This window comes from Neofelis nebulosa, chromosome 8 (genome assembly GCF_028018385.1).
Source record: "Neofelis nebulosa isolate mNeoNeb1 chromosome 8, mNeoNeb1.pri, whole genome shotgun sequence".
Lineage (NCBI taxonomy): Eukaryota > Metazoa > Chordata > Mammalia > Carnivora > Felidae > Neofelis > Neofelis nebulosa.
The window spans coordinates 115,098,361-115,112,521 of record NC_080789.1 but is presented as its reverse complement, the minus strand read 5'-3'; the positions used below and the strand labels follow the sequence as shown (position 1 = coordinate 115,112,521).

General features: G+C 47.0%; 1 protein-coding gene and 1 long non-coding RNA gene across 21 annotated transcripts in view; one reads left to right on the top strand and one right to left on the bottom strand.

Moving 5' to 3' along the window:
* The window catches only part of SVIL (supervillin), a 231,308-nt gene that overhangs the window by 207,003 nt on the left and 10,144 nt on the right, over positions 1 to 14,161 (top strand). For all 19 annotated transcript variants that reach the window (XM_058681568.1, XM_058681564.1, XM_058681566.1 and 16 more), the window contains 7 exons: positions 280 to 427; positions 547 to 692; positions 2,300 to 2,475; positions 5,414 to 5,558; positions 5,901 to 6,177; positions 11,360 to 11,511; positions 13,803 to 13,908. In XM_058681568.1, the coding sequence (XP_058537551.1) occupies positions 280 to 427; positions 547 to 692; positions 2,300 to 2,475; positions 5,414 to 5,558; positions 5,901 to 6,177; positions 11,360 to 11,511; positions 13,803 to 13,908 (1,150 nt within the window). The remainder of the gene's footprint in view (positions 1 to 279; positions 428 to 546; positions 693 to 2,299; positions 2,476 to 5,413; positions 5,559 to 5,900; positions 6,178 to 11,359; positions 11,512 to 13,802; positions 13,909 to 14,161) is intronic.
* LOC131483444 (uncharacterized) lies at positions 4,264 to 13,874 on the bottom strand. 2 transcript variants are annotated; one of them, XR_009247679.1, is made up of 4 exons: positions 13,781 to 13,874; positions 7,801 to 8,036; positions 6,503 to 6,742; positions 4,264 to 4,854 (listed from the first exon to the last, which is right to left on the bottom strand). It is a non-coding gene; the product is annotated as an uncharacterized LOC131483444 (long non-coding RNA). The 2 variants fall into 2 exon arrangements; XR_009247680.1 differs by lacking the exon at positions 6,503 to 6,742.

Sequence of the window (14,161 nt, the reverse complement as noted above, 5' to 3'; positions counted from 1 at the left end):
TACCTCAGACTTACTGAATGAGCATCTCCTGGGGAGAAGCCCAGAGAGTGGGCATTTATCAAAAACTCCACAAGCCATCTCTTAGATTTGAAAACAAAGAGCTGTTGCTCTAGAGAATTGTACCCCCCGTACGTTTTCTCCACCTTGCCGAAAATAGCCAACAACCGGAGCCTGCAGCCCCTGTGGTCACCTGGTTTTCCTCGCAGACCCACCATTTCTCCCTTCCGCCCTAGCCACAGGCTTGTCTACCCAGGTAACTGTGTTCCTCCTTTTTTCCAGGCCTCAGAACTTGCGGGTTTAATTCAGACAAAGAGGGAACTTGGTTGTAGAGCTACTTATATCCAAACTATCGAAGAAGGAATTAATACACACACTCATGCAGCCAAAGACTTCTGGAAGCTTCTGGGTGGCCAAACCAGTTACCAGTGTAAGAGTTTACTGTATTTCAGAGAATCACGAGACTTTTCTTCCCCCCTACTTCGTTCTTCTAAACCAGCCACTTTTCAGTGTAAAATGTCAGACTGTCTTATCGTTCTCCTCCCAAAGCCGCCGGAGACCCAAAAGAAGACGAACTTTATGAGACAGCCATAATTGAAACAAACTGCATTTACCGTCTGATGGATGACAAACTTGTTCCTGATGACGACTACTGGGGGAAAATTCCAAAGTGCTCCCTTCTACAGTCAAAAGAGGTACAGTGCCCGGGCACCACCCTCACTGAGAAACCCTTTGCACGGGGCTGCCCGATAAAACAGATAGTAAGCGCCCGATATGCGCTGGCCAGTGTTAGTGCCTGTTGTTGAACAGTGACGTTTATTTGTTTATTTTTAAGTTTTTATTTATTTATTTTGAGAGACAGCACACAAGTCAGGGAGGGGCAGAGAGAGGGAGGAAGAATCCCAGGCAGGATCCGTGCTGTCAGCGCAGAGCCCGGATGCGACGCTTGAACTCACGAACCCTGGGATCGTGACCTGAGCCGAAATAAGAGGCGCTTAGCTGACTGAGCTACCCAGGCGCCCTGAACAGTGGCGTATTTTTAAGGGATATTTACTTGTGAATTCAAACCCTTGCTGCCATGTTAAATACAAATATAGAATTCAGAATATTGTTCAGAGGGGTCATGGATCGTTGAAGCCTTTTCTGTTTTAGGCAAAATGTAATTTTTTTTCCTTTTTTTTTCATATTTTCTTTTTGTATTTTTTTCCTTTTGTGTCTGTATGAGGTGCTGGATGTTAACTTATTGTGGTGATCATGTCACAGTTTATATAAGTCAAGTCATTATGCCCTTATACCTTAAACTTATGCTGTGCCGTATGTCAGTTATATCTCAATATAAACAGGGAATAAAATGTAAATACTCTTTAGCCCTATCTCTTGCTTTTCTATGAACATTATATTTTTGCAGTCTTGGAGTTTCAGGAATAACAGATGCATGTATATATAATTTGGGTTTGCCAAGTGATGTACTAGATTTTTTCTCTCACGCTGGGAAATATTTACTAAGTACATACATACATCGTCAATACCCTTCTGTATTGCACATGTTGAGAAAAAAGCGGAAGACACAAAAGAACCTTAAGTTTCATTGAATAGAGGAGTACTAGAAAGGATGTAATCCAGACCTAGATGGAGTGTGTGATACATATGGGCATTTAAATGAGAACAAAAATCACAGGGAAGAAATAATCAGGAGTAGTTTTAAAGAGAAGGTGAAATTGAGCCTGGTTGGGAGTTGAGTAGGATTTGGATGGCTGGACACGAAGGAAGAAATTATTCTAGGAAGAAAGAATAGAATAAACCAACGGCATGGAAATAAGAAATAGCATTACATTCACGTATTCATTCAGCAAACACTTCGTAAATCCCTACTGTAAACATAAATATGATATGGTCTCTCCCTTTGAGGGTGTTGGAACTGAACAGAGGAGAGAAGACCTCACTGGTCCTCAGTGCCTGGCATGTGAGAAGGCCTGTATATATGCTAAGTGAATGAATGAACAAAGGAGGGAGGCAAGGAAGAAGAAAAGAAGACAGGAAGTCATGGCCAAATAACTGTTTTTATGAATGAGGGCTGTTACAGAGTTGGAGAGTTCAGGACAAGATGGAAATCCCACCTACGGGGTGGAGACTAGGGGAGCAGGGGAGAGCCAGCTGGTCCACCCCTGGATCTTTTTATGTTTCCACTGATGGCTCCATTAGGGTTTGTATCCTCACCCGCTCAACTCAGTGTCCGCAGAGACCGTGATTCATCTGGAGCATGGCTTTGGCATTAACTCCATCTTCTGTGCCGTTTCCCCAGGTACTGGTGTTTGATTTCGGTAGTGAAGTGTATGTGTGGCACGGAAAAGAAGTCACGTTAGCACAACGGAAAATAGCTTTCCAGCTGGCAAAGCATTTATGGAATGGCACCTTTGATTACGAGAACTGTGACATCAACCCCCTGGACCCTGGAGAGTGCAATCCGCTTATTCCCAGGTATTCCGGGCATCTGCTGATGGTGGGGAAGGGCCAGGGGATTCCCACTGTGCTCACCTACTGTGGCTCTCCAAAGGCTTTCCTTTTCATAACTGACTGCAGGCGGTACCCTGTATATTCACAAAAAGAGCATCTCTTTTAGCTCTCGCCTAACTGCAACAGAAATATGGACGCTGCATTCTAGTCTGTGTCTGGAGGCACGCAAATTGTCCCCACCTGCAGTCTTCCAGGTGCTGCCCTGGCAGATGAGTAGCAATTGTTTAAGCAAATTACATGCTGATCTGAAAAGCTTCCCAGGATCTGGAATTCAGCCATGGATCTGAAGGGGCAAAAGCAACATTTTTCCTTCTCATTTCACACCTTTCCAGCGTAGCTTCCATGATTTACCATTTGTTTGGCAGTAGATGATGTTTATGCCTTGTGGGGGACAGAGAGTGAGGGGGAAGGTGTTGTACTGAAATAATGACTGTAATTTTAATATTTCCTACAGTGTACTGGACTATTTTAAAAAAGTAATTTTGGGGATGCCTGGGTGGCTCAGTCGGTTAAGCGTCCAACTTCAGCTCAGGTCATGATCTCATGGCTCCTGAGTTCGAGCCCCTCGTCGGTGCAGAGCCTGCTTCAGATCCTCTGTCCCCGCCTCTCTCTGCCCCTCCCCCACTCACACTCTCTCAAAAATAAACAAACATTAAAAAAAAATAATTTTGGCAAATCAGCAGAATATGCACAAACTCTAAGAAACACAATCATAAGAAAAATAATTCTTATATGCCAAGGGCTGTTGTTGTTTTTCTTTACTACTGGGGGGGCGTGGGAAGTGCTTTTAAATCATGTGTGCCATATAATTGGTGGCACATCTATTTCTAACCTAACAGCAGAGAGCAAACATTGGGTATCATGCAGCTGGGTCTTAATATTTTGCATTGATCTGGTCTACAAGTTACAACTTCCCCACCTAGTTTTCTTTTAAAATCAAATATTGATTTTATTATTATTATAAAAACAATAAAGGGGCGCCTGGGTGGCGCAGTCGGTTAAGCGTCCGACTTCAGCCAGGTCACGATCTCGCGGTCCGTGAGTTCGAGCCCCGCGTCGGGCTCTGGGCTGATGGCTCGGAGCCTGGAGCCTGTAGCCTGTTTCCGATTCTGTGTCTCCCTCTCTCTCTGCCCCTCCCCCGTTCATGCTCTGTCTCTCTCTGTCCCAAAAATAAATAAAAAACGTTGAAAAAAAAATTAAAAAAAAAAAAAAGACTTTAAAAACAATAAAAAATTACGTCAACGTAGATGAAGTTTTCAAATCCGTTTTAACGAAATGCACATTTAACGTCAAAGTAGTCCTGTAACAACTGGTGTTTAAAGGAATGAAGCCAAGGTGGAAAAGAGTATTTTATTTGATGTACTAAAAGAAACAATAACGCCAAAGCACAAAATCCATATGATAGATAACATATATAGCAGTGAGATAATCACAGATGTGGGAGTAGATGAGTCAGCGCGTAACCCACTGGTTTTCAACATGTCCCAGATCAGAATCGCCCAAGGAGCTTTACAAAAATGTACGTGCCAGGCCCAGCCCCAAAGATGTGTTCTCAGTTCACGTGGGGTGGGGCTTGTATGTCAGTAGGTCTTAAGAGCTCCTCAAGGGTTGTAAGGTACAGCCAAGATTAAGCACCCAGCCCTTCCTTAGCAGAGGAGGAGGCAGGAAGAAGCTCACCCCCTGGAGCTCTCAGCTTCCCCTTTACCCTGCAACCCACCGCCTCCCCTGCTTGCTCAACTCCCACCAGAAAGAATCCATGTCTAAAGCTGAAAGCAAGTGCTGTCTATAGACATCCTAGCAAGTCTGCAGAGTGGACTCCATACCAAAGATGGTCATTCAGACATTTGCTTTTAAAGGCCACAGCCTTGCAAGGGAGTCCTGAATCCTCCTTAGTTGCCGATACTTGGTTCCTAGAGTCCCGTGAGAGTACGAGGTGGGGGTGTTAGAATGCCGTGGCCTCCCCCGGGCGGTCTCCCTCCGAACGGGCCCTCTCCTTGATGTGCCGTGGGGGTGACTTCAGAAGCCGTAGTCGTGACGAGACAGGAAGTGATGGGCAGGGGCGGCAGCAGGCCCCAGAAGCACTGCTCATCAGGCTCGCGGGGTGTATGCAGCCCGGTCTCCGTTCGCAGCCAAAGAGCGATTTGGAAGGATGGGCGATACCTGCGGGAACCCGCTTCAGCGTGTATTTATTTCCTCAACCCTGCCTTCCTCTGCCTGATCAGCGTTCCAAGCAGTTTCAAATTCTGAAATCCTGAGGCCGTAGCAGGAGGCCTCCAGGTTGGGCTGTGCCACTTCCTGTTCTGTGTCCTCGTGCTCTCCCTTCCTGCTGTCGTGTCTGGTGGCCTAGAAATAAATATGTGGAAATTCACTTTATGCTCTATGAAAGTATGCTCATTGTAGTAACGGAGGAGAATTTCCCCTGCTCCCGGAGACCGGAGAGCTTCGTTGTAAGAGGACTTAACAGAGAATTCAGGGTGAGCTGTGCCTTCCTCCCGTCCATTCGCTAATGAGACAGAAAATTGGGGAGCCCTTGCAGGCGACCCTGAGCACGTGACACGGGCAAGGAAGCCATGTGTGTGGCTCCTGCCTTTTCCCAGCTCCCAGTCTGGTGTGCTGCCCCCAGGGGATCCCAAACGCAAGAATCTGCTAGTATGAAAGGAAAGTCTAGACCTGACACGATTCATCCCACACTCAGGAGCATCGATTCCCTGCGAGGCTTCAGACCGAAAGACTAAAATGTCACTTATCTGACAAAACAGACCATGCGTTCTGTATACCACTAATGTATCATGAGTTGTGTTCACTAGCCACGTGTGTGTGTTTTCCATTCCTTTCCTTTGTTTTCCCATGGCTTAACTTTGGTTCTTCTCCTGTCTACTCCCCCACCCACCCACCTTCGCAGGAAAGGACAGGGGCGGCCCGACTGGGCAATATTCGGGAGACTTACAGAACACAATGAAACCATTTTGTTCAAAGAGAAATTTCTCGATTGGACTGAACTGAAGAGACCTAATGAGAAGAACGCCAGCGAACTTGCCCAGCAAAAGGTATTTCCGGTAATCTAGACTCAAACCTCAGGCCTTTGGTTTAGGTCCTGACAAAAGAGGCCTCGAAGGTAAAGCCTTCCCAGGGTTTACTGGGAGATCAGCAAACGGGTGTCCAATTATATTCTACCTCCAGGAGGTGAAGTAGTCCAGTTTGTGTCCCCAGCTTTTAGGTGTCCCGTTCACTGCTGTGGGATGGGTATTCAGGCCTCCGCAGTCTTTCCCCAAAACGCAGTTAAACGCTGAGACAGAGCTGGAAAGTCTACCAGCGAAACAGCAGTGAGCGTGGCAGGAAACGGCTGTAGAAACAGGCCACTGAGCCAGCCTTGTCACCTTCCCCCATAGGAAGATCCTCGGGCCGAAGCCAAGCCGTACGATGTCGCGCGCATGGTGCCGGTGCCCCAGACCACCACCAGCACGGTGCTGGACGGGGTGAACATTGGCCGTGGCTATGGCCTGGTAGAAGGGGACGACAGGAGGCAGTTTGAGATCGCCAGTGTCTCTGTGGATGTCTGGCACATCCTAGAGTTTGACTACAGCCGGCTCCCCAAACAGAGCATCGGGCAGTTCCACGAGGGAGATGCCTATGTGGTCAAGTGGAAGTACATGGTGAGCACCGCAGGTCAGTGAGCACTTCTGTCTTCTTCACACTGACACGGGGCGGCCCCAGCTCTGCGGCTGCGAGTCTAGCACCGCTAGAAGCCATTCCCTGTGTGCACCCCTGCCTTCGGCCGCAGAGAATGTGCCGATCTGACCGTTCGCTTGGAGAACCCCTTAGTAAACTTTATAGATGGGTCCCGACGCCCTAGCATTGCTAAGGAAGGTTGTGTTTCCTTATAGAAATTAAACATGCACGTTACGGTTTCTCGGCTACCCTCGTTCCCGCCCCCTCCCCGTGTCCAGAGGTTTTCTAGGAAAGTGATGATTTGCCTCCAAATGATACTTACCATGTGGCTGTCTGCTGCTTAAATTAAAGTCTGAAGTAAAGTATATCTGGATGATTTCGAACTGGAACCAAATGGTGTAGTTATGCACAAAAGATTTATTAAAAATAAAAGAAGCTGTTTCCTCTGAGGCTGAGAGCACGAACAGGCTTTGTGGATCTGGTAGAATAAATACACAGTCGAAACTGCGCGTGGTTCCTGTCGGTGAAATGCTCAGCGAAACGGTCCGTTGTATGCTCTGTGCTAGAGGGGGTGAGGGAGGAAAGCCAGTGTGCTTTGGAGAGGGAACCCCTTCTCCTTGCCAACAAGGAGCCAGTCCTCTGCAGTGTCCCTCCGCCCCACCATTTGGGAGGATTTGTCACAACGCTGTGACTTTGACGTTCAACTCCTGAGCGTTTCTTCACCCCTTGAAAGCCGCTTTGCTGCCAGGGTGTGGCTGCCCTGGAGCTCCCGGGGATGAAGGCTGCTGTCTGCTCATCAGATACCCGCAGACTGAGAACCATATGATTTCCTTCCAAATGTATCAGAAATAAGTCTGTTAATCACCCGGCAGCATTTACTGGAGCACCTACTCTACATATAGACACTTACGTTAGGGGCTAAGTAAATATGTCAGACCCTACCTTCCGAAAGCACATAATAAATGACAATAAGGCAAGTGAGGGAAGAGGCAAGCCCGTCATTCCGGAGGAGAGCCGGGGTCTCTGAGATTGACCCTGCTGCCTTGGAGGAAGCCCAGCACACCGCCCGTGGGCAGCCAGTGTGGGGCATCGCCAGGCAGGGCAGGAGGCAGTGTTGCCCAGAGCTGTCCGGGGTGCTGCGGGCCCGGAGGTCCACACAGCCCAGGAGGCACAGCACTGGGGGTTTTGCTGCACACTCGAGTTGAGTGCTTCCCAGTGGCTCTGGGACGTATTACGTCATGATGTCAATTTCTCAGTGAGGAACAGGACACCACAGTTGTTACCTGTCTGAAGTCACCCAGCTAGGAGAGACCAGATTAGGACACTGAAAGCCCCTTTCCCTTTCATAAGGAGGCCATGTGGCTGGGAGGAAAGGGCACAGGCCCGGGGACCGTGCAGCCTGGGTCTGAATCTTCTTCTCAGGCCCTACGTACCAGCCATGCAAGGTGGGTGAAGGGACGTAACCTGTCTGAGCCTCGGTCTGATGATGATGCCCCGCTCAGAGATTATTATAATCTGGTAAGTGTCCAATTTAGCACAGGGCCTGGCACATGCTCACAAGGTACGGGAAATAATCGTCACTGATGTCCTCAGCCCCGAAAGCAAAATTGCTGTATTTACCTTGAAGATGAGATAACATGAGTCTCCCCAAAATAAGCGTCCTTCCCAAAGAGTCGCTATTGCGAGTCTCTGCTCCTTGGCGTGGTGCAGTTGTCCAGCTGCAGTAACCATCCGTGCCGCGTGTTGGCAATAAAGGCAGTAAGAGGGGATTTGGCGGGTGGGAATCCACTAACCTTCGGTGTTGTGCAGCAGGGAACGTTAAGGACCAGCTTTGAAAGCACACATAGCTCCCCTTCCTTAAATACAGAGAGGAAACTGCATGTTTTACAAAACAAGACAAAGGAGCAATAGAATTTGAAGTTCACTCATCTCCTTACCTGAGCTGTTAGTTATAAAAAGAAGTAATAGGAAATAAATGAATAAAACGATATCGACATGAATTAATTAAAAAAAAAAGTAATCAGATTTCTGAGGCCTTCATAGACTACTCTGTTGGAGGCCGCCTAAGAAGTAATGATTTGGCCCAGGAAAGTACTTTCTGTGTTTCTTCCAGTAAACACAGCGCGTATCTCACAGCCAGCTCCAGCAGCATGGTTATGAGCAAAGTTACAGCTTTGAAGGGGTCCAGCTGCAGAGCATTAAGTCAGAGCAGGGAGCATTCCGATTCCAGACGGTCCCTCTGGGAGCAGAGAAGCATAGCACAATGGCATTAACAGTGGCCCCTCGGTGACCACAGTCTAGCTCCTCATCACTCCTACTCCACAGCTGCACGTGCAAACAGGACATAGAACTTGGAGCTCGGGAAGCTCTTCTGGGACAAGGTCAGCAGACACCAGCAGCTGTAGAAACAGCACGGCCGTCCTCTTGGTGGACACTAGCCAGGTGCACAGGTGCACAGAGAAGCTCCTGGAGAAGCGAACTGGGGCTCCAGGGACGGGAGACCGGAGGCCGCAGTGGGCAGTAGATGGGGTTCTGCAGCAAGACCGCTTGACCCTGAGCAGTTCTTCAATCCGTGGTTCCCTGTTGCTCCTAAACACGACTGGTCACAAACGTCCTCTTGAAAGTATTTTTAGACATAATGCATGAACACTTAATTTTTTTTTAAGTTTACTTATTTATTTTGATGGGAGGGTGCGTGGGGACAGAGAAAGAGAGAGGGAGAGAGAGAATCCAAAGCAGGTTCTGCCCTGTCAGCACAGAGCCCGACGTGGGGCTCAATCTCACGACTGTGAGATGATGACCTGAGCCAAACTGAAGAGTCAGACAGTCAACCGACTGAGCCACCCAGGCACCCCCATCAACACTTTAAATTAGCCATCTGATCAAGGCTATTTAAGGTTACAGTCAGGGGGCGCCTGGGTGGCTCAGTGGGTAAAGCGTCAGACTTCGGCTCAGGTCATGATCTCATTGGTTCACGTTGAGCCCCACTTTGGGCTCTGTGCTGACAGCTCAGAGCCTGGAGCCTGCTTTGGATTCTGTGTCTTCTCTCTCTCTCTGCGCCCCCCCCCACTTGTGCTCAGTCTCCCTGTCTCTCAAAAATAAATAAACATTAAAAAAATATAAAAAGTGAAATAAAGGTCACAGTCCGTAAATTCTTACTGATGAAAGTTTAATCTTTACTTTGCTAACATTAAAAATAAATGAACTAAAAATTAAGTTGTATATAGTAATAAATTTGTGCATATTGAAGAAAATTGCTGAAAACTATTATGAGATATTTTAAGGAAATAATTCTATTTTAGATATATATACTGAAGTCCACATTAGAATGTTAGATGGTAAAACACTGGTTATTTAAGCCTGAATATATATTTATACAATGTACTTAAGTGCTAACAGATTTCAAGATATATATCAACTTCTGTGAGCTGTTTTAAGCACATCTTTCCCCAGCTGACATGACTAATTTTGACTACTTTGAAGAGTGGGATTGCTAATCAAAGACAAACTTTTGTTCTATCTAAATTAGCAGAAATTTCAATGGAGTGGCTTCCAAACTAATTGTGAATATGCATAGCCTATCCATTAAAAATACACAAACTTGAGGTGCCTGGGTGGCTCAGTCCCTTAAGCATCCAACTCTTAACCTCTTTCTCTGCCCCTCCCCCTCCTCGATGCGTGTGTGCCCGCGCTCTCGCTCGCTCTCTCGCTCTCTCGCTCTCTCTCTCTCTCTCTCAAAATAAACATTTAATAAAAGATACACCAACTTGACCAGTTCAGGTCCACAAGAGATGGCGCTAAATGTTGTGCTTAAGCAAAGCACTGTCAAGAATTATTATGATCATTTATGGAAACTATATATACACATTACTTTGCTAAAAGGCCAAAAAATCAAATAAATATGACCCTGGCCTCTTGAGAACTTAAAATAAATGAGCTTTCTTCTTACCTTCAAACCTCAAGATAACTGTGATTTTGTAAATGGGACTGGTGCTGGGAAAAACTGGGTTAACAGAGAACCAGAGAACCTAGTTATTATCTTTAATTTTCAACAAGCGTGGGTGTTATAACCTGCGTTCTCCCACTGTTGCCCATCACTTTCTGGGACCACCCAGGCAGGCATCTGAGGGTAACAGCTCGGTCTCCTGACCTCATTCATTCCAGAAGGGTCTGCCTGCAGTCCCTGTCACCTTGTCATTGTCACCCCCTCAGAGAGGCCTTCGTTCAACAGGGAATCCTATTAGCACTCACCCTGCCCCATGTCACAGCCCTGTCTGTCATCCTCAGAGCACTTATCAACCGTCTGAAACTGTCTTGCTCATGTCTGTTAGGATGAAAGCAGGGGGGCCGTCCTCTCATTATAGCTCTGGTATCCCGAGGAGGCCCCGGGCACACTGTGGGTGCTCGGAGAGCGGTTGTTGAATGAACGAGAGGAGACCGGAGTGCGGTATATACCGAAAAGTAGCGAGCTGAGGTCTGAAATACTGCCTTTTCAAAATGGCCACTTGACCAATTAGCTTCCCGTGCCTGCTCTTGGGTGAGACCTGTGAGCCGGGTGCTGCTAATGCAAATGCCTGTGAGGTGCCAGGCGGTAAGGACAACCAGCACTGAATCCTGGCTACGGACCCAGCGACAGATAGTATTGAAATCCCAGATTATTTTATGAAAGCGGTATGTCAGCAATAGATCTCTTCCATTTCTCACAGAATGTGGAAACTTCAGAGTGTGTTTTCACTAGAATAGTTTTAGCAGACTAAATTTTCCCTTTGTACTTAAAGCTAGCCCAGCTGTTGCTTTCAATATCTTTTCTCTACCAGCTAATCTTCTGCCAAAAAAAATGGCGTAAGACGGAAAATGTATTTCTGTCTTTGGGAGCCGTTGGTCCTGCTCTGGCAGTCACCCGCTTTCTCTGTCACACACTTGGAGTGATCCGCCGCCTTCCTGGAGGATGACAGGTGTTTTTCCTAGGGCATCAAGAAGGCTAGATCATTTTTCTCCAATTTGGAGGCTCAGGATCAGTTACTGGAAGAAAGGTGGTTTTTCTCCTCAGCCCCATGCCCCAAAGCTTTTTGTCTTCCCTCTTTGTCCTCACAGAGCCCGGAGAAGAAAGCCATACATTTGCTCCTCTTGTGGCCTATCAGCTGTTTACCCTGCCCTCTCGGGTTCTTTGTGTTTGCAGTGGGAAGTCGACAAAAGGGAGAGCATTCAGCACGGGTGGCTGGCAAAGAGAAGTGTGTCTACTTCTTCTGGCAAGGTCGGCAGTCGACCGTGAGCGAGAAGGGCACGTCGGCTCTGATGACGGTGGAGCTGGACGAGGAGAGGGGTGCCCAGGTAAGTGCTGGAAAGCAGCTGAATGAGAGAACCGTCCTTCCTGGGGAGCCACAGGGTGTGCGGCCTGGTCCCCTGAAGACCCCTGACTTCTCGTGAACAAAGACGGCATCGCACAAGTGACTTTTAGTTCTGGTCTGGCTTCTCCAGACTGCAGGCTGGGCCTCCCCTCTCCTCTCCCCACTGGCAGGTCAGGAGTAATATGCTCTTCAACGAGATGTTGTATCTGTAAATAGCGAATCCATAAGACAGGTACCAAGCGCCAAGGGAGGGTTTGGTTTTTTTAAGTTTCCACTTAACTGATATTCAAGGAGTTACAAATAAAACCAAGAGATGCTGTTTTCCACTTCTAAAATTGGTAAGGATTTTATAAAGAACGGCTCCAGGCTGGGTAAGGATTCAGTAGGATGCCTCCACTGGGAAGTGTAGCTTGAAACAGCCATCCTGAAAAGCAGTTTGGCTCAAGAACCTTAAAATTCTCATAAACTTTGATCAGTTATTCCACTTACACAAATCTGTCCGAAGGAAATACCAGAGATTAATGTAAAAATGAGTATTCTTATCTGTTTTCTCATCTGCATTCCTCCCAGCAGCCCGAGTGATTTTTCGGGAACACGTTGGACCGTGTCATTCCCTTGCTCTCCAAACTGGTGTCCCTGTGATCTGCCAGCACCTTCGTGGTGGTCCCTGAACACCTCTCCCACCTCCCCCTGGCTTTCTAGCCTTTTGCCACTCCTGAGACACACAGACCTCTTTCCGCCCACCCCAGGGCCTTTGTGCAATTTCCTGTCTGGAACATTTCCCCTGTATCCATAAGTAACTTTCAACTTCATATGATTCAGGTTTCTGTTCCCGTGTCACCTGTTTTATCCAAATCCCTCCCCATTCTCCGTCCCTCTGCTGAGCTTTATTTTTTTTTTTATAGCACTTACCACTATTATCACTACTTAAAACCGCTTCATAGTCATTTGTCATTTCATTTACATTTTGTAGACATTGCGTTTACTTACTTGTTATCCCTCTTTCCCTAGAAAGTATGAAAGAGACCTTGTGTGCTGGTCTTTATCCGCCATTATAACCCCAGGGCCTGTATAATGCCCCGGGGCCAAGATTTTGTAAACATTTCTTTTGGCTGTTTGGATTACCTTTGCCTGGGGTCCCATCCTTTAGTAATGAAGAGTTGACTGTAAGGTTTTGGGAAAGCATGATACCACGAGCAGGTATCTTCACTACCTTGGAAGAGTAGTTAACAATAGCATGAGGGAGGAGAACAGAGGAATTTTCTCCGAAACAGATTAATGTTCACCTAGCCTTCTGGATTCCTAAGAACCAATCCTGTTCCCTAAAAAAATACTTAATACACATTTTCTACTATAGACTATACAATAATTGAAAATAACTGTCAGTGGCCATTGCATTTTAATTTATCCCTAATAGTGGGCAATTTCAACCGCCTTTATTTTTGTAAAGGCCATGTTTCAATCGTGCCTGCAAAATCACCCTTAGAATTTTGAGTCTTAATCTCTCTAGTCTGAGCATTCCACTTTTTATCAAGCCAGTGGATGTAAAAACACTTCAGACATATAAAACGCTGCCACAAAATGGCGCTTAATTACGCAAAGTTGGCCCTGAGGTTGATCTGTTAACTCCTGGTGGGAAATGCTTCCTACCTTTCGGTTTGCCCCGACTTCCAGGCTGAATAAACAATTTCCTCGTGAAGGGAAAATGTCTAGCCAAAGTGAGAGTGAGTGGAGTCAACCCTAACAGTTTCATGAGCAGCTAACACAGTGCTTCCCAGGCGAAGGGGAGGCTGGTCCGCAGGAGAAGTGTTCCATGAGTGGACTATGGGAATGGTTGCAAAAGAGACAGTTCTCCCCTCCCGGCCCCGCCCCTGAGTCACTAAGTGATCAGCCGTTCTCACTGCTGAGAGGTAGACTTTGTTTCAAACTTGTTTACATCAGTCATGCTACGTCTATACCACAGAATACCACTAAAATATCAAAACTTGTGTTTCCAAAGTCTTTGATGGCAAAACATCAAGTGAATAAATCGGGTATTAAGTAACAAAGGACAACAGTCCTACTTTTGTCTGGGAAAGACACATACCTGAAAGATACTTTGAAAGGAAAACTGTACCCTAGACCTTTCACAGTGGTTATCTTTAGACAACAGTAGTGTCACTGGTGTTTGTGGGCACTTCTTGCTGTTTTTCAGAGTTTCTACTAGGCAGGTATTCTTTTTAAGACTTTGAAAACCCGTATGTGTTACTTACTGGAATGCGTTTCCATTGAAAGGTCCAGGTCCTGCAGGGAAAGGAGCCCCCCTGCTTTCTGCAGTGTTTCCAGGGGGGAATGGTAGTACACTCCGGGAGGCGGGAAGAGGAGGAAGAGAACACGCAAAGTAAGTCACTGTCACCGTTGGAATAAGATTTGTTTCCCTCTCCTAGAAGGTGTTTTCACACTGGTGGGGGGGGGGGGGGTATTAAAGTAAGTCTCCCTTTATATAGCTGTGTCTTCACCCCTGAAAGCCTCGTCACGTTTGCCTTACAAATCAGCCTTATGGGGAGCTCATAGCACCCCCCCCCCACCTTCCTGTGGCGTTTACCTTAGGATACATAGGACTCTGTATGCAGGAGGCTGGGAGATTACTTCCC